This window comes from Athene noctua, chromosome 18 (genome assembly GCF_965140245.1).
Source record: "Athene noctua chromosome 18, bAthNoc1.hap1.1, whole genome shotgun sequence".
Lineage (NCBI taxonomy): Eukaryota > Metazoa > Chordata > Aves > Strigiformes > Strigidae > Athene > Athene noctua.
The window spans coordinates 14529703-14554552 of record NC_134054.1 but is presented as its reverse complement, the minus strand read 5'-3'; the positions used below and the strand labels follow the sequence as shown (position 1 = coordinate 14554552).

Sequence of the window (24850 nt, the reverse complement as noted above, 5' to 3'; positions counted from 1 at the left end):
TCAGGCCACGCTGGGAGTCAGGGCTCGAGCACTGCCTGATGCAAAATAAAAGGGAGCGTCGCAGAAAGTTTCCTTCTGGCTGGTAAAGTGCGACGCAGAGTAAAAGGTGGGATGGCTGAGCTTGAGCCCCTCTGCGGGGAGACAGGGACTGCCCCAGCGTCCCCCCAAGAGGCAGAGCTGTCGGTGCTTGTAGGGCTGTAGCAGCTGCCTGCCACGGCAGATGGAGAGCCCGGCTGCGGGAGCACCCGGGACCCGCGTTCCGTGCCTGCGTGACAGCAGAGAGCGGGCCCAGACCGCTCCTCGGGAACCGCCTTTCCCCGAGCCCGGCCTTGACTCCCGCAGGCCCCGCTGCACCCCCCGCGCGTCCCTTGCCCTCCGGTGTCCTCCCAGCGCCGCTTCCTCGCAGCTGGGCGGTAAGTGGGGGGGGGGTATCCCTGTGTCGGGGACCCGCAGGCAGAGGGAACAGCAGGACACGGGGCCGAGCCACGAGATGCGGGAGGGTAGCGCCTGGCCGCAGAGGAGAGAGCCGGGTCTCTATCAGCCAGGGATTGCCCGAGCCGCGGCACCAGCGCCCGGGGAGCTGCTGCACGGCCCCCCCTTCGAGTCGCCGCGTTCGGCGGAGATGTCGCCGCTCCCCCGCGCAGGTTCGGGGCGCAGCAAAGGGCGCTGCGGGGAGGGGGAACGCCCGTGCGGGGCCGGCGGCCGCGCTCTGCCCTGCCCCGGGGCCCGGTGAAGACGATGGACGCGGAACTGGGGGGCTTGTCCCCGGGGGTCGCCGCGCCCCGCTGACACGCGCGGGGGAGAGTCCGCGGGAGGCGGCGGCTGCTGGGGCCGCCGGGGCCGGAGAACCCGTCGCTGCCGCGGCACCGGGCGGGGCGGGGGGAGCTCCCGGGCGGGGCGGGCCCGGCGCCGCCGCCGCCGCCTCCCCCCCTTAAGGCGCCGCCCCCGACGGGACCGCGCGTCCCCCTTAAGGCCCGGGGCGGTTGCGCCGGGCGCTTCATGAATGGAGCCACGTGACCCAAACATCACGTGACGCGTCCGTGAGCGGCGGCGGCGGCGGCTCGCGGCGTCCCGGTCCCTCCCAGCGCGGCCTCCCCGCCCGGCCCGGCCCCGGCCCCGGCCGCCCCGGCAGCAGGTGAGCGGCCCCGGCGGCGGCGCCGGCGGCGGGCGGGGGCGGGCGCGGCCCGGGCGGCGGGCGCGGCCCTGGCACCGGGCGGGGCGGGGCGGCGGGCCGGTCCCCGGGGGCGGGCCGGGGCGGGGCGGGCGCGGCGGGCCCGGGATGGCGGCGGGGGGCGGCGGGTGCCGCGCGGGGCCGCCGCCGCTGACTCACGGCGGGGCTTCCGGGGCCGCGGCCGCCCCGGCGCCGCCCGTCGCGCCGCCCGCCCCTCTCCGCCGCCCCGCCCGGTCCCCCGCCCCGCGGCCGAGCAACAGGTGCGCGGAGACGCCGGCCTGTCCCCGGCCCCGCCCGCCGCCTCCCGGGGCCGCCAGCGGCCACCACGGGCGCGTCCCGCCCGGCCCCTCCCGCCCGTGGAGGCCGCCGGCCCTGGGCGCCGTAAGAACCGGCTGGCCTCCGACCCCCCCCCCCCCCCCGGGCCGGCCCCTTCGCGCCCCCGGGCGCTCAGCGTGTTCGCTCTCCCGCCCCGTAGCCCGGCGGTGGCCGCGGCCCGGCCCGCGGCGGGGCCCCGGGCTCCCGCGGGGGGCGGTGGCGGCGCTGGTGCGAGGGCCCCGGCGGCCCCGGGAGGGATCCTCGGCGACCGGCCGCCCCGCCCGGCTCCCCCCGCGGGCTTTCCTCTCGCTCGGTGTTTTCCCTCCCGAGCAGAGGAGGCGGCGGGCCGAGAGGGCGACGAGCCACGACGGTCTCGCTCGTTTCCTCGCGCGGAGGCTCGGCCGCGGGTGGGAAAACCCCCGGTCCCCGCTGCCGTCACCCCCGCGCGGCCGGTGCCGGCCGGGAGAGCCGGCGGCCGAGGGGACGCGGCCCCGCCGGAGCTCCCGGTGCCTGGTGGGCGCAGGGGGGGAGCTGCGGGGCTGCTCCGTGCTCGGCGCCGCGGCGGCCTCGGAGCCGAGCGGGTTCCCGCTGCGGGGGGAGACGCGCCCCTCCGGGGGGCTGCGGGGCAGGCGGCAACGCCTGAGCGACACGGAGCGGGGGGGTCGGTCGGTCTGTCTGCCCGGGGGGTTTTGCCGTCCGGAGCCGGGGGCGTCTCTCGGGCTGCCCCGGTCAGACGTTGGAGCTGCGCGGCCAGAGGAAGGCGCTACCGGGGGGCGGGGGGGGTGTCCCCGAGCGCCGGCTCTTCCCTTTATCCGTGTCAGCAGAGTTAAAACCGGGTGGGTGGGCGCGTTCCTTGGGGGAGGAGCCGCTGTCGGGGGGCCCTGGGTGGGGTGGGAGCTCGCCGGGGGCTCCCGGGGTCGGGGGGGCACAGGAGAGGCACTGTCCTGCCTTCCGACGGGACTGCGGGAGTCAGCCGATTTGTCTGCGTTCCTGGGGGGCCTGTGAGCCGGTTCCAGGAAAGCGAATCAAAGGAGTCACCGGGGGAGAGCGAGCCCGCGCGGCGTGACCGGCCCCGGCCGGCAATCCCGCTCCTCCGCCCGCCCGGTGCTGCGGGGCTCAGCCGTCCCCGTCCCGGCCCTCCCGGCGCCGTGTCGGGCGGCCTGCGCTGGAACGGGTGACGTCACCGTGTTTACACGGGGCTCGTGGCACGGTTCTGCGATCAGGAATGTGGAGCATGGGGCCCGCGTTGAATCATGCGCGGCGCTGTCACTCCCCTGTGCTGCCTTTGAGCTGAGGAGAGAATTGGCTGCGCTTGTGCTGAGTTCAGGCCTTTTGAGCTCGGGGGAAATGTGTTGAGGCTGCGTTTTCTTCATTGCAGTCATCGCGTTTGGCACTTTTCGGTGTGATCTTTCTTCAGGAAGCTATCAAAAGCTGAGCCATCAGCAGCCTGGAGAGCTGGGCCGAGTTTGGTCTCTGTCTTGGTGACAGTTCTCCGGGTGTCCTCTCTGTGAGCTGCCAAACAGCCCCGTTTCTGATCCTTCAGACGGGACCCGGCAAATGGCCGAATAGTCTCCAGGTTGTTTTCCCCGTTCTACTGACTGACTTGTGTGTTGCTATGTCTTGTTTTGATCCCCCTGGGAAGGGGGATGAGGAGAGGTGGGATCACCAGGTGCTTTTGGGGACCATCCTGTTACAGCTTCGACAGCTGTTGTGGGAGACTTCTGCCTGGGGAGGTTGGGTTCCTCTGGGTAAAAATGCTCGTGACTCTTAGAAGTTCAAGCAAAGCCAAATTGCTGTTGTGAGGGGCTGGGAGCAGCCCCTCCGTCTGCTGGCAGCGCTCTGGCCCCCCCTCGGCTCCAGCAGAAGTGCTGGTGCGAAGGCCGGACGGAGTCAGCGCAGGGTCCGGGCTGCGCCAGCGCCCCTGCCCCAGGAGCCTTCCCAGTGCCTGCCCGAGGCAGCACCTTTGTCGCTTTGTTGGTTTTATTTCGGCTTTGCTGTGATGAAGGAAGCTCGAGCACTTGTCAGGCAGCTGGAAATTCTTCGGTGCCACGAGGCAAGGACGTTTCCGCGGTCCCGCTGACCGCGCCTGCCCTGGCTCCTTTCGCTCACCGCAGGACGGTGCAGAGAGGTGCTGTGGGGGTGACGCTGGTCTCCCCAGATACTCCCCTCCTTCTCCTGTTTTCCTAGCAGCCATGTTGTTTACCGAGCAGGAGCAGAGGAAAGAAATAGCAGTACGAGAAAGAGTGAAGAATTGACGTTATGAAGCAGTTGCTTGCCTGCTGTCCGTCCCGCGTTAGCCTGCTCCGCTGCGGCTCCCTTCCTTGGACAGCTGCGTGACCCTTTCTTCGCCAGCACTGTCAGGCTGTAGCAGCCATCTCGTTGGAAGGAGCATTGTCCTCTGGGTATAAATAACCTCCCTCCTGGCAGGCTGAAGGCTTTGGGAACGTCTCTGCCGGTGTCCTGGGGGATGCTGACCCCGTTCACCTCCAGGAGGTGGTAGATGCATTGCGGGGAGCCTGCGCCACAGCTGCTACAAGAGCATAAATTCATATTTGCTGACTTGTGCATCTGGTTCTTGGCTATAACTGTACATCAGTGCCTCTTACATTTAGCAGAGCAATAGCAAACAAAATTGTTGTTGACTGTTTGGCCCCAAAGAGACAAAAGGTACGGAGGTGTTGTGGAGTGCGTGTGCGCGGCAGCGCTCGCCTCCCTCAAGGAGGTGTGGGGTCTGAGGCGCAGCTCTGTCTGTCCAGTGATCCCGGCGGGTCGATTCCCTGGGCAGTGCAGTGGCCTTCTGAACTAGCCTGAGGGAAGGAGGGACGTAGGGACAGGAACAGGAGCTTGGGTGTGAGCCACTGTAAAACCAGGCCTGGGGATTCCTCTCAACAGTTCTGACGTCTTCTGTGGCAGTGGAGGGTCTGCTCTCTGGTTTGGGCCACCCTTAATCTGTTCCCTTACGAGCACACCTTAGCTCTGAGAGTAGGGGGGGAGAAGGTAGTTCTGGGCCCTGGCGTTGCCAGGGACCGACGGGGACTTTCTCACAGAAGAGCTTCAGCTGGGGTCAGCTTTGTGTGGCCGGGTGAAGGCTGCGGAAGCATCAGCCCAAAGTTGTGATGGATTCCAGTGTGCCCAAACGTGTCCTCGTGCTGCAGTGTCAGGTTGGGAAGGGTTGGGTGCAGAACTCTGACTTGGCCCTGGATGTGTGAGCTCTCCTGGGAAGCAGAAAGAATTTGGGGGGGTGTGAGCGTGGCCGCGGTGTTCCCCCACCCTGGGGGGTGCCCGCTGAGGCCTGCTGTGGAGGCAGAGGCTTCCCCTGCACGCCTTGCCCGGGGTTGTTCCTGAGCCGCACCGGCTGCGTCCTCGGGAGCACCTGGTATGCGGTGGGGTCCTGCCCCGGGGGTGTCGGAGCGGCCGGCTGCCTTCCTCTGCCTGGGAGCGACGAGGATGAGGCTGGGATGGAGCAAGAGGCGTCGGGTGCCGGCGTGCTGAGTCAGCATGACTGGCCCGGAGCCGCTGTGCTCTGGACCCAGCCCGCTGCCTGACAGGCTATTTTTAAAAATGTGGCTTCCGTATATTCTGACTCCTCCTAGTTTTTTTAATTTCCCCCGCCCCGAGCAAAAAAAACCCGGCACTGCCACAGGGTCTCCGTGGGAGCGGGGCTGTGGGGGCAGCGGTCCTGCCGTCCGCGCGGGTCGGTCGGCTGTCGCGGGGGGTGGGATGTGCAGCGGCATGGGGCTGGACCCTGCCGCGGGCTCTGCTGCGTCCTGGGGGCTGACCTGCCCTTCCTTCCCTTCCAGAACCTGATTGACGAGGCTGTCGTGTTATGACGACCCCCAACAAAGGAAACAAGGCCTTGAAGGTAACACGGCAGCGGAGGGAGGGGCTGCGGTGGCGGGTGCAGGCCTCTGCCCCCGGGCTCACGAGCGCCTGCCGCCTTCTCTTCCAGGTGAAGCGGGAGCCAGGCGAGAATGGGACCAGCCTGACAGACGAGGAGCTGGTGACCATGTCTGTGCGGGAGCTGAACCAGCATCTGCGGGGCCTGTCGAAGGAGGAGATCATCCAGCTGAAGCAGCGTCGGCGCACGCTGAAGAACCGGGGCTACGCGGCCAGCTGCAGGGTCAAGCGCGTTACCCAGAAGGAGGAACTGGAGAAGCAGAAGGCGGAGCTGCAGCAAGAAGTGGAGAAGCTGGCGTCCGAGAACGCCAGCATGAAAATGGAACTCGATGCTCTCCGCTCCAAATACGAGGCTCTGCAGAACTTCGCCAGAACCGTGGCCCGGAGCCCAGTGACCCCCGCGCGGGGGCCTCTCACCTCCAGTATGGGCCCCCTCGTCCCTGGCAAGGTTGCTACTACTAGTGTCATCACAATAGTGAAATCCAAAACGGACGCCCGGTCTTAGTGAAGCGAGTGTTGCCTGAGCTTGTCTGTGCAGGGCAATTAGGCACAAAACCAGCCTGGAATCCCCAAAGCACAAACCCTCCCCACATGGGTCCGGGTTCTTTCTACTTGGCCCAGGACTGGCCTGCTGATCACTCCAGTTCTATTTTGTTGTGTCCACATTGGTATGAGCAGTGGTGGTGCGTCCCTTGTCCTGTGCGGTCTGCAGCCCTCGGGCGCCCGGGACAGGCTGCGAGATCTTGGCTTTCCAGCCAAAGAGAGTCTGTGCAGCGTGGCCGATGGCAGGGCGACGGAAGGGCTTGGGGACGGTCCGGAGGGAGGCTTTCTTCCTGGGGGCCAGGAACCCTAATTCTCAGTCACTTCCAAAGGCTTTATTTCATTACTCTTCCAGGCGGTGCATCTCGGCACCTGACTCCCAGGTGCCTGAACCTGCTGCTTTTGTTTCCTTTGGTGCCCGTAGTTGCAGTTGGGGTGTTCTGTGTGGTAGATTTTTATTCCTCTCTAGCTGTGCCTCTGTGCCCGAGCAGTGGGTTCCCTTCAGACGTCCGTCGCGTGAGCCGTGTGAACTAGCAGTGGTGGGAGGGCGCCGGGACAGGGCCCCTGCGGGGGCCCCACGCCCCGAGGGAGGGCGGGAGGGAGGGGGGAAGGTACCGTCTCGACTGCAGGCCGGTTTTGTGCCTAATGTGTTGCACTGAACAAGACCAAAATCACTAGTTGTTCCCGTGTTTTGAGGGTATCAAGTGTCTCTAGTGTGATGGTTTACACAACCAGTTTATGTGGTTAAATAGCCCTTTATTTAAAGAGAGAAACATCATTTTAAGAGTTATTAAATTATCTAAGTTTAAAATTAAAATCAGACAGAAGAGAGAGCGTATTTATAGTCAGCTTTTTTATCTGAGAGGGCGAGAATATTTGACCATATGAATGGGGAAATATTCTCGGAGACTTTGCTAGTTAAAAGTTAATAAATAAATAATTTTAAAGTTTCTCATGAACCTCCCGCAAAGTGTTTGTGGCTCTGAGGTTAGTTTTTATAAAGAGTTATCAGACTTTATTTATAAAACTTAGAAAAAAGACAAAAAAAGAGGCAAGTCCTGTTTGATATCTTTTTGCAATTGTACCAAAAGTGACTTATTCTCGACCTTGCTGGCTTCCGTTGTGTCCCCTCGTGTCGCGCTCTCTGTGCTGGCGGAGCTCTCGCGTGGCGCTGTGCTGTGGTGGTGCCCGTGGCTGCCTTTGCCGTCTGCTCTCGTTTCACGCTGCCGTCATTTTCCCTAAGCTCGACCGAGAGATTGAGTTGGAATCTCTCCAGATTCTCCAGAAGGACTCTGGCTCACGGGCAAAGGCGCCGCTGCTGCTGGAGGCAGGGGTGGATGGCTGGTGCGGGGCAGCGGTGGTGCCTGCCCGGAGGACGCGTCCCACCGGGGCCGGCTCGGGGCTCCCACCAAGCCGCGGACACGGGGGACTCGCTGCGCTTCTCCTCCTCCCCCAAGGCTGGTAGAGGAGTAACCCAAGGGAGAATTGTCCGAGTTTAGGAGGAGACTGATGGAATTTAACTCTGGAATTGGATCCTGTGGTCACAACTTGTGTTGCTCCTGCAGCTCCTCTGACAGGAGGGGCAAGTCTGCCGGCAGCGTGGGGCCAGCGCCAGCCCGGAGTGTCTGCACGTTGCTGGAAATTAAGCTGTGGCATGGTTGCTGTCTTTCCTGGTGCAGCTTCTGTCTGTGGGTGTTGGAAGAGTGCTTAGACTTACAGCTGTGTGGCACAGCTGAGAAGCTATTTGTGGCCACGCTCCATTTCCACAAACACTTTGATCCCCCTCTCCCCTCCCCAAAGATTTGAGCTGAATACTGAGTTGTTGTAGAGAAGCAGGACGTGGGGGTGAAGTCCATGGGATCTCCTGGCTGTAGAAAGTCTCCTGAGTGGAGAGGACAGACCAGGGTGGCCCAGGTGAAACCGCAGTCTTGCGGGGAGGCGTGGTTCACCGTGCTGGCTGGGTGCTGGGGGTGTCTTTCTCATGTAGCTCAACTGATACTGCTGTCCTCGAGGCTGAGGAGCGGGTAAATCTGACAAGAGTCGGAATGTGGCAGGAGAGAAGCAGATCGCTGGCGGGGATTTTCTGCTGGAGCAGATCAGCTTTGCTCTGACCGATTGGGAGTTTAGAGAGAAGCTGTTTGGGAGGCTTTTCCCAGTGAACTTGAATGAGGAGCGGGTTAGAACACTGCCTCCATTCTTCCCCGACCAGCCTTGGGATTTCTCTGAGCCGAAGTGTCCCACCTGCGGCGTCCCAGCCCTTCGCCCGACGGGCCATGCACTGAGCAGCGCTCAGCACAGAGCTCTGGGCTCTGACCTCTGTCTTCCAGCAGTGACGTGGTGCCTGGAAGAGGTGAGATGTTCCAAAACACGGACACCTCCAGTTGGCCTGGGGCGTCAGTGCCAACCCCGTCCCTTGGAGCCAGCCTGAGATGGAACCTGGCTCAGGCACCGTTCTGAGCCCAGCTGGAGGCCTGACCTCGGCGTGGTGAGCAGCCGAAGTTCTGTGCGTGGGGCTGGTTAGGAACTGAGCTCCAGGGGCTGGTGGCTGTGGCGTGAGGAGGGTGCCATCAACAGAGCAGGCGACTATGGGCAATCCTGCAGCCACGGTGAACTTGCCTCAGCTCCGCTCTGCGGCAAGGAACGTCCATGTCTGTCCAGGCCTGCCAGGCGGTGGCCGTGCCGTTGCCGGTTGCCGCTTTGGAGCGAGGCGGCGAGTCAGGAGGGCAGAGCGGGCGGCAGCACCGGCTCCACCACACGTTAACACCGTGGTTTCTCCTCCCCTGTGGTGTTTGCTGGTTTGTGGCCCCAGCCCGCGCGAGTGGCCGAGCCCGTTGGACGAGGGCACGTGGTGTCGGGGGGAGCAGGGGCGAAGCTGTGCCTGTGTGATAAATGAGCTGGGTGTCGGCAGGGAGGTCCCCTTGTGAGTGCTGCTTCCCTCTGCTACTGGTGCTGGTTTTGGTTTTGTTCTCGGTGAAGTGTTGGACCCCAAGTGATGTATTTCTGCGGTGTCAAGGAGTCTCCCGCCCTGCCCCGGGGGACCCGTCCCCTGCCAGCCGGCGACCTGCGCCCGTGCCCGGCGGCCCTGCCCGAGCCGTCACGCTGACCCCTCTCTCGTATATAGCGTTCTGGAGTGTGACAGTTCTTGTTCCTGAGGTGCTCGTCCGTTTGGTTTCCTGCTGTGAAGGGTGTCGTGTTTTCTTTCTCCTTTTCCCGGTGCCGTCGTGGCGGTGGTTGGGGAGGGGGCCCCTGCCCCGGCCTGCCCGCAGAGCGACCCCGGGGAGTGTTGCCCCCGCGCCGCCGCCCGGGGGTTTGTGTATCTTGTGGTGAATTGTGTCAAGTTCCCCCCGCACCGCGCAGCCTCGGCGGGTGTCGCTCTCGGGACGGGGCGAGGGGCCGGGGGGTGGCGTGTCCTGGCCGCGGCCGACGCGCTGTCCCCGTGGCCCGGCCTGGGCCTGCCCGCCCGCCGGCGGCGGGGGAGGCCGGGGCTGCTGTCGGCCGCCCGTAGGCTCGCCCCGGGGGCGTCTCCCGGCGGGTCTCGGCCCCCCCACGGCTGCCGGGGCTCCGGCGAGGGCCCGTCCTGCGCGGGCCGGGGCCGCCGCGCTGCAGGGCCTGTCCCGGCCCGGGGCTGCGGGGCGGGCGGCGGTATTTATCGGTAAGTTATTGCCCGGGGCGGCGGGCGGGCGTTATTTATTGCTGTACAGAGTGTCCGTCCGCGGCCGCGGCCGCCGCTGTTTTGTACGTGACAATAAACCGCTTTGAAAGAGCCGCGCCTGGCGCTTCCTTGGGGCGCGGTCCGCCGCGGCGCGGGGGGGCGCTGCTGCACCCGGGGCGGCGCCGCCGGGGGGGGGGCGCTCGGCCGCTCTGGCCGGCGGCGGCGGCGCTTCCGGGGCGATGGCGGCCGGCGGCAGCCTGAGCCGCTCGGAGCGGAAGGCGGCGGCGCGAGCCGAGATCCTTCAGCAGGAGGAGCAGCGGGACCGGCGCAGACAGGTACGGCCCGGCCCGGCCCGGCCCGCCCCGCTGCCGCGGGCCGCCGTGACCGCCCGTGTGTGCCGGGCAGGTGTCCCGCATCTGGAGGAAGCCGCCGGCGGAGCGGAGCCCCGAGGAGTGCCAGGCGCTGAGCGAGAGCGAGGACATCGTCCGGGAGCTGGAGCGGCGCCGCAAGCGGCGAGAGCGGCTGCGCCGGCGGCAGGAGGAGGTGGGCGGCCGGGGGAACGGCGGGCCCGGCCCCGGGGCCGCGGCTCCGTCGCTGCGGGGAGCAGGCCGCGGGCGGGGAGGGGAGCCCGGCGCGCCGGGCGGGGCTGAGGCCGGGCTGGCTGCGGCGGGGGGAACTCGAGCTGCGGCGGGCCTCGGGGAAAAGCCGCGCTGCCGCGTTTCCGAGAACGCCGCGGCCCCCCCGGGCTTGCGGCCCCCCCGGGCTTGCGGCCCCCCCGGGCTTGCGGCCCCCCCGGGCTTGCGGCCCCCCCCGTCTGCCCGCGGTGTTCCCGAGGCTCGCTGCGCCTGTGCTGCGTGGGCGCGTCTGGCGAGGGTGGGTCTGCGTGTGCTGCCGCCCAGGAAGCTTTTTCACCCGATCTTCCCCGGGCAGCAGACGCGATCTTTTGTTTAGAAGCCACCCTGATAACGTTTGCGTTGCTTTTTCTGGCCTGGCTAGGCCCATACGAAAACTTCCCAGGAGCTCCCTGCTCCTCCCGACGCGGTGACGTGTCGTATCTCAGAAACACGTGAACTTGCTCAGTTGTATTTTCTAGGTTTGTGATGAACCAGAGGAGTTAAAGAGAAAAGCTACTGAGCTGGCTGCTGCCGTCCGGAATGCCAAGCACCTTGTAATCTACACAGGAGCCGGGATCAGTACGGTAGGAGTCTGTGGGGGTGAGTGGCTGGAGATTTGGGAGCTCCTTCAGGAGTGTTGCAATATTGTTTGGACTTCTTTGTGGTTTCCAAATGACTGTGTGATGTGTTACGAGCCTGGGATGCAATGTTAACGCTGCCACGCTGCAAACCGTCACCAGGACGTTTGCTAGTTCACATCTTGGGATTCTCCCGAGAGATGCTGCGTCACGTCTGTGACCGTGTGAAGAAAGTGGTGCTTAAATGAGAAGATCGCTAGTCTTGCTTCATTCAAGTCTTTTTAGGTGGAAAACCTAAAAACAAGTTAGCTAATTAATGCTGTCAGTGTTAATGGGCAAGTAGGAGTAGCTGGTGGTTGTCCGAACTTAAAAATGGCAGTTTAGGAAGTGGCTGGTTTCAGTGGCCTCTATTGGGAGAGTGGAAATCTGGTTCTGCCTCTTCTAATGTGTCAGTGTCACCTTTGTCTGAGCTCTGAGATGGGAACCTTATTTCTATTTTCCTTTTCTACAGCCTTTGCTGATATGGAGCAGGACTCTGGGCAGGGTGTACAAGTGCTAATGTCACACAAATTTTTGCTCGGGAGTGCTGAGTGCAAGGTACCAGGAATCAGAGTCCAGTGAAAATAAGGAAAGGTTCAAGAATCGAGTTCTGTGTAGGGAAGTAGAAGTATCAAGGGTCAAAAAGAGTTCCAGAGGGACTCCATAATGGTAAAATTGGAGAAAATAAATACCGGAGGTGAACATGAGAGCTGTAAGGTAGGAGATGGTGAGGAGAGAGAAAACATATGAAAAAAAGGTTTTCCAGCGATTAGGGAACCACTGCGCCAGAAAACTGGGAGTGAATGAGAAGGCACCTGTGGATGAGGTGGGTCTGGTCGTCCTGGGTGAGACCGGGCTGATGTGATTGTGGGCAGGAGCTGTGAACCCCCCGTCAGGCCTCATTTTTTCTCTCCCTGTGCCACAGGCAGCCTCGATCCCGGACTACAGAGGCCCTAACGGCATATGGACGTTGCTGCAGAAGGGCAGGAGCATCAGGTAAGGAGACAATTTCTGAGCAGAAAGATGATATTGAAAGAGAGGTTATTGGCAATTCCAACTTTTTTTTTTCTCCTTGCATCTTCTCAGGGCTACAGATCTGAGTGAGGCAGAGCCCACACTCACCCATATGAGCATTGCCTGCCTACACAAGCACAACCTGGTAAGATTTTCTTTTCACACCTCACTTGTGTTCCTCTAAGTGATAAATAAAACCCAACAGGGGAAAAAAGCTTTTCATGAGGCTGCCTAACCACTGGTTCTGTTCAGGTGGCTAGATACCCACGTAGGAAAAAGCACCTGCCGAGGCTTCATTAGGCTCGCTGCAGACTGTAGCTCTGGCAGTTCTTCCTGTGGTGCCTTGTGTTTGCCTCCTGGTGAGGCTGGTCTGGGGACCTGGCCACAAAGTCAGACAGACCTAGTAGAGCTCTGCTTAGCAGGATGAGTCTTCTCATTCAGCTTTCGTGTGTGCCCCATGCTTTTCTTCTGTTGGTCCTGCTCTGAAGTGTGGGGTTATTTGGCGTGTGTTGAGACACACAGAGTTGTCTGCGTGTGTGTTAGCTCAGTGTTTTACTCTCTTCAAGGTGCAGCATGTGGTGTCTCAAAACTGTGATGGGCTGCACCTACGGAGTGGGCTACCCCAGGCAGCAATATCTGAGCTTCATGGAAACATGTACATAGAGGTGAGTGGCCGGAACAGGACAAAGCAGTTGTCCAGTGGCCTCACAGGAAGATAAACTATTTATGTACCACTAGCTCACAAAGAGTTAGTACAGGGGGTAGCCTCGGCTTAGTTTGTCTCTTCAGGCTGTCGGGTTTGGGGTGAACTAGTTAGCAAGTGCCAAAACCAAGTATTCTGTACAAGTGTGTGCTTGCTAGTCTTGTGAGTACTCTTCCTCAGACCTTCTCTGAAATCCCTCCTATTGCGCAGCCAACAGGCTCCCTGTAATTTCACTTGCTAGTTGAGGTTTTCCAGACTTTTCCCAGTTAGCATCTGATCCCTGATGATCCCTTCTACTGCCTCCAATTTATCGTTCCCCAAAAGTGCTTTTCTTCTGAGGGAAGGGGCTGGCTCCTGGCCTTCCGTGGGCTAGATGCTAATGATGTAACGGGTTTCTTGCTTTCGTCCCGCACCAGGTCTGCACTTCCTGTACACCCAACAGAGAGTACGTGCGAGTATTTGATGTGACAGAGCGCACAGCCCTGCACAGGCATCACACTGGCAGGATGTGCCACAAGTGTGGGGCACAGTTGAGAGATACAATCGTCCACTTTGGGGAGAAGGGGACGTTGAGACAGCCCCTGAACTGGGAAGCAGCAACAGAAGCTGCAAGCAAAGCAGATGTGATTCTTTGTCTGGGTTCCAGCTTAAAGGTAACTTTAGAGACTCGGTGAAGACTGTTAGCAGCATTCCCTCTTGGTGATACACCTTGGTGCTGAGCAGTCTCCTCCCAAACAGACAACTGTAAACTCTGGTGTCAGGATTCGCCCACCATCTGTGATAGTCTCTCTTCCTCCCTCTTTCCCCTCCTGGTAATACATTCCTTTTCCTCTCGCTGATACGGTTCACGGTTACACGTGCCTTTGGCTGTGCTGATAACCTCTCTTTTGTGGCAGGTTTTGAAAAAATACCCACGTCTTTGGTGCATGAGCAAGCCCCCCACTCGTCGTCCAAAGCTCTATATCGTCAATCTGCAGGTGAGAGACTTTTGCACCAGGTTCGGAGGGTTTGGGCCAAGCGGGTGCTGGCGCGGGTGAGCCCGTGGGCCCGGCGGCGGGCAGGGATCCCCCCGGCAGCAGCGGGTCTGGTGTCACTCCTGCAGTGGACCCCCAAGGACGACCTGGCCGCCCTGAAGCTGCATGGCCGCTGCGACGACGTCATGCGGCTGCTGATGGCGGAGCTGGGCCTGGAGATCCCGCGCTACGACCGGTGAGCAGCGGCCCGGGGGCGGCCCGGCGCCCCCCCCCCGCCTGCCCCGGCAGCGCGCCCACGCCCGTCCTTCTTCCCTCCGCAGGGCGCGGGACCCCATCTTCGCGCTGGCCGAGCCGCTGCGCCCCGGGGAGGAAGGCACGCACTCGCGGAAGCCGGTGGCCCCGCCGCCGGGCGCCGAGGCGCCGCCGCGGGAGGAGGAGCCGCGGGAGGAGGCGCCCGCCCGCCCCGGCGGGTGGCTGGGCCGCGGCTGCGCCAAGGGCGCGCGGCGCAGGAAGAGCAACTGAGGGCGGGCGGGGCGGGGCTGCGCCCCAAGATGGCGTCGGGGGCGGGGCTTGGCGGGCGGCGGGGACGCGCCCCAAGATGGCGTCGGGGGCGGGGCTTGGCGGGCGGCGGGGACGCGCCCCAAGATGGCGTCGGGGGCGGGGCTTGGCGGGCGGCGGGGACGCGCCCCAAGATGGCGGCAGGGGCGGGGCTAGCGTCGGGGACGCGCCCCGACGTGGCGGCGGGGGCGGGGCTTGGCGGGCGGCGGGGACACGCCCCGACATGGCGGCGGGGGCGGGGCTTGGCGGGCGGCGGGGACACGCCCCGACATGGCGGCGGGGGCGGGGCGGCGGCGGCCCCGCGCGCTCGGCCGCGGGCGGGCGGCGGCGCCGGTGTCCGCGCGGCCATGCTGCGCAACGGGGCGGCGGGCGGCGGCGGCGGCCCCGCGGCGGCCAACCGGCCCGTGCGCGTCTGGTGTGACGGCTGGTGAGTGGGGCCGGGCCGGGCGGCGGGGCCGGGCGGGCTGTCGCGTCGCGTCGCCCGGAGAAATAAACGGTGTTGGCTGCGCTGGTGCCTCCGGCTCCTCTGTGACCGCGGCGGGCCGGGCCCCGGGGCTGCTCCCCGCGGGGCCCCGGGGCGGGCGGCAGCGGGACGGGACAGCTCCGGCGCCGGGAGCGCCGTCGGGCTCCGCGGCTCGGGCCTCGGCGAAACCGCCGGGCCGCGTTCGCCGGCGGGGCCGTCCGGAGCGGCGGCCGGCAAGTGCCGGGGGGGGTCCCGGCCGGGCCGGCACCGCGCTCCCCGGCCGCGGGCGGGTGGTCGGTTGCGGCGGGGCGGGGTGGAGCCGCTGAGCCCGCGGAGCAGCTGTAGACGCGGCGATCCCGCACGGTAACGGGGAGACTTTAAACTCGGGGGAAGGTCACCTCCCGCGGCGCCCCGGGCTGAACCGGGCCGTTGTCGTTCCAGCTACGACATGGTGCACTACGGGCACTCGAACCAGCTGCGCCAGGCGCGGGCCATGGGCGATTACCTGATCGTTGGAGTGCACACGGACGGTAAGAGGCTTCCGCGGCCGTTCACCTCGGGCGGCCTCAGCCCCGCGGGCACGGAGCCCCGATGCAGAACGGGCCCTTCCCGCGGCTCCCGGCGCAGCGGCAGCTCCGAGGGAGAGGTGTCGGCCCTGGGACAGGCAGCGCCTCGCCCCGCCCCGCTCCCGGCCCTCCCTCGGGGGTCCCTGTGCCCGGCGCTGCACACAGCCGCACCCGCTGAACGTGTCTGGCCCTGCCGGTGCAGCTGCAGAGCTGGCGCTCCAAACCGCTGCTGTGTGGAGAAAACTCCTTTCAAGCCCCGCTGGGAGTTAAGTGCTGGGAGTTAGCTCTTGCGTGTGAAGGTGGATTTTCCGTTGCTTTACCGGGTGTTTCCTGGCACGAACCACCCGTAGCGCGAGGCTGCTCCTCGGAACGGGAGTTTCCCCATGGGGGCTCTCGGGAGGCCCAGGTGTCCCCCCAGTAGGAAGAACCTGGCACAGGGAGGCACTGAGACCTTTTGCCTTCGGAGTGAATTCCCAGGCCCTTGTTACGCACTTGGGAAATGCAGCGGAATTAGCACCTCGTCTGGTCCTTCTGGGGCTTCCTTCTCTACCACAGACCCGTTCCGAGCTGAGTGTAAGCCCTGGGAGAAGTTCACCTGCCCGTGAAATGAGTGAGGCTCCTGTAGGGGAGAGTCGTCGTAGCTGTAGGACGGGCTTCTAACTGGGTTTTTCTGTTTCTTGCCCAGAGGAGATTGCCAAGCACAAGGGCCCCCCTGTCTTCACGCAGGAGGAGAGGTACAAAATGGTGCAAGCCATCAAGTGGGTGGATGAGATTGCTCCAGGAGCTCCCTATGTCACCACACTGGAAACCCTGGACAAATATAACTGTGACTTCTGTGTGCATGGTGGTGAGTGGAATTCCGGGGTGACAGCCGCGTTCTCACGGGCTGTGCGGGGCAGTGTGGCTGCTCCTCTGCTCCTCTGGAGACGGGCGCAGGTTGCTGGGCATCCTGAGGGTGTTAACAAACACCCCTCCACTTACAGAGGTGAAACGCCTTGTCTGACAACTATCCCGAGGCTGCCTTTAGCACTAGCAGAGATTTGTGTGTAGGGGAAAGTCATTTACAAAACTTAAATGTGAAAAACACCGTTAAAAATGTAAGAGTGCAGAAGTACAGTCGTGTTTGTATCTTCTTACCCTGGGATGAGATCAGATCTGAAAAGCTCCTCTCTGTCCAGCTGATAAGCTGTTCAGGGCTTAGCTGACCCTGTGGTCAGAGACCTAGTTCTCGATATGAACGCTTTTCAGCTGGCAGTCACTGAAGGGAAGCTGTGTTCTGAGGAAGCATTCTTGCTCTTGCACTCTGTCCCTTCCTGGGACTGCTGCTCCTGCTCGTCTGGCCTCAGCCCCTCCTGTTAGTTTAATCAGGACTAGTCTTTGCACTCATCCTTCCTCATCTGGTCCCAGCCACCTGCTATCCATAAGCAAAGTATTTGATTAAATGTAAATAAATCATTAATCTTCTGTAAGACTGATAAGGCTTTTTCACGTGGATGGGGTGACTGTCAGAGTCCTCGTTAATGTAATTGCCTCCCTGAGCGTGTTTGGGGTGCATGACCCCTTACTGGACTCGGAGAGGGATTATGGCAGCAGAGAAGTGCTCGTGGCCTTTGCTCCAGTTTCCCTGCGTTTATCCCTTCGGACAAATCATTCAGTGCTTCTACCTGAAGAACACACTCAGGCGCTGCAGTTTCGCCAGGCTGTGTTTGTGCAGAAGATAAGTTTTGAAATCGCTGAGCTTAACTGGGCCGGTGACAGGCGGCAAAGCCGCTCTCTCTGCCTCTCCCCCGGCACGCGGGGCCACGCTTGCAGCGTGTTCTCGTCTGTGTCCCTGTGCCCCGGGGTCAGGGTGTGGGGTTTTGGAACTCTTCGGCTGTTGTGCCAAATGAAAGCCAGCTCAGGTTTTCCCTTGTAGCCATAGTATAAAATCTTCACAAGTAGACGAGAGGTGTTTTTGTTGGGTGAGTTAGATGAACCAGACCTGACTCCTCGGGAGCGTAGCGTATGTCACTGCAGAGGTGCCATGGCTGAGGGGAGGAACTGGCCAGTGGAGAACCAATTGACTGGAGAAGCTGTAACATCGATGGCTAAAACCAGTCCTGGAGGAGTTAAGGTGCTTTTTGAGATGGAGACTGGTGATACCTGCTTGTTGTCATTCAGCCAATAATTCAGCCGTGCCCGCTGCTGGATTCGCTGCAGGGGCAACCAGCTTGTGCTTTCTGGACTACCTAAACCAGCGGACCAGGCGGCTGCCAGTGCGCAGCGTCCAGGAACAGGCTCGTCTCCAGGGATGGGGCAGTCCCGCAAACCCCCGGCATTTCCGCGGGGTGCGGGAGGTGCCCCCTACGCAGGACTCCCAGGCTGGCTGTGGTGCTGGGCTCGCTGAGCTGCTGCCGCTGTCGTTCTAAAGCAGCTTTTGTGCAGGCAGGCTCAGGGTGCGGTTCCGAGGCTTTTCTCTCTCCACAGATGACATCACCCTGACCATAGACGGCAAAGATACCTACGAGGAAGTGAAGACAGCAGGGCGGTACAGGTAACCTGCTGCTGCTTACCCGCTTTTGGGCTGTTTCTGGGAGTTCATGCCCTGAAGGGAAGCCAGATGAAGCACAGATATCTTCGGGTCACGCTAATTTTGCTGTAACGTGTGTCAGAGCTTCAGCTGCTCCTACCATTTTGGCTTCTGGGAAGCGCCGCAGGCTTGCGGCTGGCTGGCGGGAGCTTCCCGCTCCTGGTGGACGCTGGCTCTGCCGTGGAGCCTCATGGGCGTTAGTGCTGGCGGGAGCTCTGTGCGAGCCGAGATCTCCTCCTAGGAGCAGTTGCTGTGGTGTGAAGGAGATGCAGAGGCTCAGCAATTGGTGCTGTACTCTAGATTGAGGTCAGGTAGAAGGAAGAGTTTCTCGGGACGGCCCCTGGTTTGGGTTTTTCAGGGGTCACAGGTGTCTGGGGGGGGCGGTGGGAAGAGGAGGTGGCGCGTGCTCCTGTGGCTCCAGCTTCACCCTTTGCTTGTCTCCCTGCAGGGAATGCAAACGCACCCAAGGTGTGTCCACTACCGACCTCGTTGGCCGCATGCTGCTCATGACTAAGGCTCACCACAGCAACATAGTGAGTCAGAGGGCCTTGGGTGGGAGCTCGGAGTCCAGGGCCTACGCCAGCTCTTTCCCTTTTGCTGTCCCGAAGGGCAGTAGAGCTCCCGGGCCTCTCCCCGCTGCGCGGGCACCAGCAAGCTGAGTGTGAATAGTGGCAGCAGAACAACCTGCTTAGGTTTGCTTAAGCCTGTCTGAGATCGCGGCGTGATCTCAGCCCGCGCTGCTTTGGAAGGGTGTGAGGGGGGACTGGTGATTGGTGTGGGCTCCAGGAACGTTCTGGGAGCTGCAGGCCAGCCTGTGGCTTCTCCAAGCATGAGACTCCGTCGTGCAGCCCCGTCGATCCAGCACTGGACAGTCCTCTCCCTTCCCACCGAGTCGCGCGCTTCTGCCTTCTGCTGTCCCCAGGCTCACCAGACCTTTCACTGCCTGGTAGATAGCTAACCTAACCAAGGGAAAGGAAGGGAAGGAGGTTTAGGTTGGTTAGTGGTTGAATTGACTTGGTAAGCAAAGGCTCCAGTGAATGGAGTCTCCCAGATGGCCGCAGGGGCAGGACAAGGGACTCGCAGGAGAGTTCAGGAGTGGAGGGAGATCTCAGTGTGCCGAGCCGTTCCGCTGGCTCTGCCCTAACATGCGAGGTCAGCGACGCCCGGCAGAGTCTCCCCGCTGCCTGCAGAGGTCGGAGCCTCTCTGGAAGGAGACAGGAGGAGGGACACTCCTCTCAGGGGCTTGAGGGAGGACGTCAGTGTGCAGGTAGGGCAGGAGCCACCGTTGCCGCGTGGTGCCAGGCTGGGATCAGATAACGACACGGTTCATCTGATCGTGCTGGGACACGACTCTGGTTTAGGTATTAACTAGTTTGTCAGCGTTCGGTGCCAGGGACCAGTGAAGTGCAACCTGAGCCAGGACTTCCCAGCACTTCTGTCACACACAAGCATACGTGAGTGCTTAAACTTTTTGACCCTTTGTCTCCCTTCAGGATGAGGACCTGGACTGTCGGAAGCACACTGACAACTTTGGGAAGGTAACGTGAGTTCTGCTCATCGATGTCTGGTGGTTGTCCTGTCTGAGGGGGATTCCAGATGTGCTTTCTGGCCTGTGTTGCAGGCTTGTTTCCCCTGCTGCGTCGTACTAACCCCAGGAATGTCACAGTAGCTCCCGCAGTCAGTGGAATAGGCAGGTGTGGCCGCGCAGGGCCTGGGAACTGCCCTTTGGTGGTGCCGCAGAGCTGCTGCACCCATGGAGCCTTCGCTGTGTTTCTGGCTCGCTCGTAAATTCTTGATTGCTGCTTCCTTTGGGACCTGAGTGCCTGCAGTTCCAGCCTCGGGACAGCCTCTGTGGATGCTCCTTTTAGTGCTGGTGTTTTCAAAGGTGCTGCATGAGGTCTGGCAAGTGTTTACGTAGAGGCATGTAGCTCCCTTGCTGCGCTGCAGAACTCGCATGCCTGGTCTTCGGGCAGCAGAGCAGTCCTGGGCTCCTCTGCCGCCGTGTCCAGCTCACGTCTTGGGCTACCACCTAAGAGCTATTGGCCCTTTTTTTGCCCTGGGTATTGGATTGTCCCTGAGTAACGAGCACCTGGATGTACAGCTTGAGTAAATCTTGCTCAGAGGGGGCCTGCTGACCAGGCTGGGTCATCCTTTGTTCCCCACCACGCTGGGTTTTTTGGGCAGGCTTTATGGGCCCTGTTGCTCCAGCATGGCTGTTTCCTGGTGCTGGGGACAATATGTGGGCACCAGGCCCCTGCATACCCCCCTTCTGCATGCTGCCCTCCGTAAGGCCGGCCCTGGTCCCGCTGAGCTGGGAGCTGGAGGGCAGCGGAGCAGGGGCCGCAGCGGGTGGCTCGGTGCCGGTTTCTGAAGCTGCCACGGGGTGGGGATCAAGCTCCGTCCTCGTTCCGGTGGCGCTGGCATCTGGCCCTTGCTGGAGCTGTGGGTCATCCCCTCCCAGCCCGGCGTCCCTCACCCGGGCAAAGGGTCGAGGGGCTGCGAGGCCCGAGGAGAGCGTAGGTGGGTTGTGTGTGTCCCCCTCGGAACGCTTTGCCTCTCCTGGAATCTGAGGCTGCCCTGATGCCTTTCTCCTTCCTGAGCTTGCCTCTCATCCCCTTAGCTGGCTCTTGAGGGGACGCTTTAGACTGGGTTTGACAGAGCAAATTGCTGAAATACTTGGTGCAGAGTTGTGATGTCTGACAGCAAATTCAGGCCAGCACACTGCTCACAGCTCCGTTCTGCGTGCTGTCCCACCCCATCCTGGGCCTGCAGAGGAATCGTCTGTGGTGTCTTCCCAGGGGCCCAAAGGCCGCAGTCCCTGGACGGGCGTCTCGCAGTTCCTACAGACGTCTCAGAAGATCATCCAGTTTGCGTCGGGGAAGGAACCGCAGCCAGGAGACACCATCATCTACGTGGCTGGAGCCTTTGACCTGTTCCGTATCCTTGACTCTGTTTTGTGGAGAAAGTAGCATTGCTCTTTGTGTTTGATGTTTTGTGTTTTAAGGCACCAGACTTAGGTATTTGCCTCTTTTTTTCCTTATTTTTTACTTTGTATGTGTGCATGTGAGGGAGGCAGGAGTTCTTACTGGCAGTTTCTTAGGCACAGGACACTGAGGAAGGAGCAATAGCTCCTCGAGAGAGAGATGTGTGGTTGTTGGGGGATTTCAGGAGGATGGCTGGCTGTTCCCCTGCTCTCCAGACCAAGGGACTGCACAGGGCATCTGGAGCAGACGCTTCATCCCTGGGGCAGCTGTTGGGGCATTGTGCCGGAACACCCAAAATGGACAGAAATTCTGGATGGAAGCAAAGTTCAGTCTGGGTAAGGTGGAGCTGAAAAGATTCCGGTCAAAAAGCCAGAAACCTGTGGAGCCTGAGGAGGAAGGAGGCAACTGTTTTAGGATGTAGGCATCGAGTAATGCAAATATGAAATCCTTGGGATTCCTGTCTCCCTCTGTGGTTTTTCAGTGTGTCTGTTTCTGTCTTTCCTTATTTCCCATGTCAGCTTCAATTCCTTAAGCCAATCTACAGATATTGGGCACGTGGATTTCCTGGAGAAGGTTCACCAGCTGGCAGAGAAGCCCTACATCATTGCTGGGCTGCACTTTGATCAGGTCTGTGGTGACGTTGTCCCAAGGGCAGCCTGGCCCCTCCTGAAGGCAGCGGGCTGTGCCGGGAGGCGGGAGGGGAGGGAAGGGCCAACGCGGGACTTCCACGTGCAGAGAAAGTGAGAGGGAGGGGGGCTGCTGCGTCTCTTCTAATCATGCCTGGTGTTTTGCCTTAGGAAGTAAATCGCTACAAAGGGAAGAACTATCCCATCATGAACATCCATGAGAGGACACTCAGTGTCTTGGCCTGCAGGGTGAGTGCTGGGGTTGGTCGGTGCCTCCGCGCTGCTCCGGGAGGTGCCCGGGGCTGGGCGGTCGCCTGGAGAGTTCGTTGTGCACCGAGAGGGCACAAGACTGATCCCTTCGGGCTGCTGGAGGTGCTGGCTGCTCTCGGGAGGAGTCGGAGGCCCCTGGGTTGTCCTGGTTGAGCTGAGCTCGGGCCGTGGGAAGGCAGGTTGTGCCTGGCTGTGCTCTGGGCACGGACAGCCCTGTTCTTGGAGAAGGCTCTCGCTCCCTGCAGCAGGAGAGAAAATTCCTGGGAAATAAGTGTGGGGAGGCCCAGAAACATGTGCCCTGAGCAGTTAACTTCTGGATTTGCTGTATGCATGCTACCAGAAGGCGTATTCTTTAGTGGAACAAAAAGATGCTGTGTGAGAAGCTGTGGCTACTAAACCCACTCCCATGTTCCCTCATTTGAGTCCCTGACTCTATAACCAGCTGACCTGCTCAAGTCTGTTTAGGAAACAGGTTGGCCTCTGTTTTGGGGTTTGTTTTGGGTTTTTTGTTGGTTTTTGTGGTGGTTTGTTTTTTTTTTTCTCCCAAGTCTGGACTGTTTTATCTGGTTTCTTTTCCAGTATGTCTCCGAAGTGGTGATTGGAGCCCCCTACGCTGTCACTGCCGACCTGCTGGATCACTTCAAGGTGAGTGTCTCTGTGTGCAGATGGACATGAAGGTGTGATGCACTTACGAGGCCAAAGTGGTGCAGGGAAGCACAGGGGTGTAGAAGAAAGATGGTCCTTCTCGGCAGGGGTGCAGGGGGCTCCAGATGCGCTGCCAGGCCTGGTCCAGGAGGGGCGGCTGTGCTGGTCTCCAGCTGTGCTGCAGGGAGGGCAGTGGCAGGGAAAGTCCCTTCACCTTTCGGATGTTGTCAGTGACTTTGTGTCCTTCTCCAGGTGACACTTGTGTGTCATGGGATGACTGAGGTGGTGCCAGACAAGGACGGTTCTGATCCCTACCAGGTGAGCTGTGCCTGCTGCTGGGGGAGGCAGCGTGGCTGGTTTTCGTGTTCCTGAGCACGGAGTTTGTGTTGCAGAGGACGCTCCCCAGGCACCTCCTTGGCAGGTGACGCTGTTTTTCATCCAACCCTGAGGGCAGCTACTTGGAGCAGAGCCTGTAAATCACTTGCAACACCTCCATTCTTTTAGTCATCGTTTTGTTTTGCCTGTTTCTGGTGCCTTCATGGCAGAGCGAGAAATCCTGTGCTCGTGCCAGTCCCGGGCAGCTCCCACATACCTGAAGCTCTGCTCTAGTCATTTGTTTACTGTGTGTCTCAGGAGATCGTTGTGTGTCGTGCCTGGCTGGGTGCCCGCAGGACCCGCTGTGACTCCTGCTCAGCTTTCACTGCTGAGCCTTAAACCCGGAGCTCTCGCGTGTTTTCCACAGCTGAGCCTGCTCTGTCTGTTCGCAGGAGCCCAAGAGACGCGGCATTTTCCAGCTGGTGGACAGTGGCAGCAACCTCACCACAGATTTAATTGTGCAAAGAATCATCAAGAACAGGTTGGCTTTTCTTATCTCTCAGCTCTGTTGTATGCTGTTCCATCCAGCTTGTCTGGGGACTAATTAATGGGATCAAAGTGGAAGAGAAGGGTTTGTCTAAAGGCACGGAGTCGGTGAACTGGTCCTTTGCCTTCCGCAGCCTGGGCAGGCTGCTCAGGTCTGGGTGCACTGGACTGGATGGGAGAAGGCACAGCTAAACTCTGCTGCCTCAGAATGTGCTTCATGGCACGTTTTATTATTTCTCCTCCTCTGTTAATGATAACATTTCCTTCCTGTATTCTTGGGGAAGGAAGCATGTTGCTTCTTTCAGAGCTCTGCTTTTTTAGGCCTGAGCCCTTCACCTTCAGTGACCTTGGCTCAGGTCAGTGATAAACTTGACTTTGGTGTTACGGCACTAAAAGTGGTCCCAGGATGGACCAAGCATGAAATAGCTGCGTCTTCCACAGAGGAGGAAATAAGTAATGTTTGAGCAGTGGGGGAGCCTGGGACCGCGGGGTGATGGGAACAGGCGTGGCAGGCTCTGGGTGCTGGATCTTGAAGAGGGGTCTGGGGGTGCAGTGGGGGTGCGGGTGAGGTTTTTGAAATACTCTCAGAACAAAGAGTGCCTGAGAAGGCAGCGCTCCCCTGGTCCAGGTGCTTTTAGTCACACTGGAGATATGGACGGATGAGAATCTCACTTTGTGATTGATGCAGGCTGGAGTTTGAAGCCAGGAACCAGAAGAAGGAAGCGAAAGAGCTGGCGGTGTTGGAGGCCATGAGGAGACTGGACGAGGAGAAGCACTAGGCCAGCCCTGAGCTGACGGGTGGGTCGCAGAGCGCCGCAGCCTCGTGCTCTCGAGGAGCCGAAGCTCTTTGAGGGGGACCCCGGAGCGGGGACACCGCTGCTGGCACGCAGGATGTGCTGTCCTACCCCTTCTGTCCTTGCTCCTCCGGCACTAATTACGCAGATATAATGAGTTGGGATCCTGCTGCCTAGTTTTTCCTCTGTTAATCAGCCCCCCGTCCCCTTTCCCAGGAGGAGATCTGAGGAGATCTGACAAAAGAAAAAAACCTCGATTTTAATTATAACTAATGTTTTAACATGTTGATGTGCTTTTACCTTCTGCCATCTCTGGCTTTTAGTAGGAGGGACGTGGAGCTGCTGCCCCAGCCCCTCCATTTCGGCCGCCCAGACCCGCGTCTGTGCTCGGGAGCCGCCCTTTGGGGGTGGGGGGCGGCCCCCCCCACCCGGGGACGGTCGCGGCCCTCGCCATTCCTCCGCCGGGCCCTCGCTGTGCCGGTTGCTGGAGGTGCCGCCGGCCCCGGGCCCGGGGTTCACAAGCACCAGCCCCAGAGCCAGGTGGGCTTTGGCTGGACGAAGCCCCTCGCCGCTGTGTCCGGCGCCGGGGGCTCGTTTGGTGCCTCAGGAAGAGGCAGCGGGCGGGGGCTGGGGGCGCGAGGACCCGGCGCTTTCCCTGGTGGGTTGAGGCCCGGTGCAGCCCCTGCTCGGAGCCCTCCTGCTGCTGCCGACGTCCAGCGCGTGCCTGGCGGTGACTGCAGGGAGGGCCCTGACGTTTCACGCCTGTTTGCTGACGCGCAGCGCGGGTGCCCCTGGGGGGAGGCGCGGGGACGGGTGCTGGGCTGAGCCCCTACCCCCCTCTTACATTCCTGGGTGCTGTGGTGGGGCCCTGGGCCGCTCCCCGCGCGGCGCTGTGCCGGACGGTCCTTCCATGCCGGTTCTGTTGTCCTCTCTGTTGTAAACTTTTGTTGCTGATCATTAATAAAATGTCGATGAGGTGTGTGTGGGTCTCTCTGGGCCTTGAGCCTGGGTAGCGGG

The 24850-nt window shown here is 61.4% G+C and overlaps 3 protein-coding genes across 9 annotated transcripts; all 3 read left to right on the top strand.

Moving 5' to 3' along the window:
• The first annotated feature begins 360 nt into the window (after window positions 1-360).
• MAFG (MAF bZIP transcription factor G) lies at window positions 361-6454 on the top strand. Of its 4 annotated transcripts, none has more exons than XM_074921900.1 (3): window positions 361-413; window positions 5287-5348; window positions 5436-6454. In XM_074921900.1, exons 2-3 carry the CDS (start codon window positions 5313-5315, stop codon window positions 5886-5888), a joined length of 489 nt encoding a protein of 162 aa, XP_074778001.1. In that variant the 5' UTR covers window positions 361-413; window positions 5287-5312; the 3' UTR covers window positions 5889-6454. The 4 variants fall into 4 exon arrangements, with proteins under 4 accessions (XP_074778001.1, XP_074778002.1, XP_074777999.1 ...); XM_074921901.1 differs by lacking the exon at window positions 361-413 and adding an exon at window positions 564-644; XM_074921898.1 differs by lacking the exon at window positions 361-413 and adding an exon at window positions 1030-1135.
• Window positions 6455-9784: 3330 nt separating this feature from the next.
• On the top strand, window positions 9785-14060 carry SIRT7 (sirtuin 7). The gene is made up of 10 exons (XM_074921897.1): window positions 9785-9910; window positions 9981-10118; window positions 10669-10773; window positions 11732-11802; window positions 11893-11965; window positions 12387-12485; window positions 12940-13176; window positions 13420-13500; window positions 13626-13732; window positions 13818-14060. Exons 1-10 carry the CDS (start codon window positions 9815-9817, stop codon window positions 14017-14019), a joined length of 1209 nt encoding a protein of 402 aa, XP_074777998.1. The 5' UTR covers window positions 9785-9814; the 3' UTR covers window positions 14020-14060.
• A 303-nt stretch (window positions 14061-14363) lies between these two features.
• PCYT2 (phosphate cytidylyltransferase 2, ethanolamine) lies at window positions 14364-24812 on the top strand. 4 transcript variants are annotated; one of them, XM_074922024.1, is made up of 13 exons: window positions 14364-14482; window positions 14960-15048; window positions 15770-15931; window positions 17551-17617; window positions 18102-18186; window positions 19147-19191; window positions 20452-20590; window positions 21182-21264; window positions 21435-21512; window positions 22113-22178; window positions 22431-22496; window positions 22946-23034; window positions 23728-24812. In XM_074922024.1, exons 1-13 carry the CDS (start codon window positions 14403-14405, stop codon window positions 23816-23818), a joined length of 1140 nt encoding a protein of 379 aa, XP_074778125.1. In that variant the 5' UTR covers window positions 14364-14402; the 3' UTR covers window positions 23819-24812. The 4 variants fall into 4 exon arrangements, with proteins under 4 accessions (XP_074778125.1, XP_074778128.1, XP_074778126.1 ...); XM_074922027.1 differs by lacking the exon at window positions 15770-15931; XM_074922025.1 differs by lacking the exon at window positions 22431-22496.
• The last annotated feature ends 38 nt before the right edge of the window (window positions 24813-24850 follow it).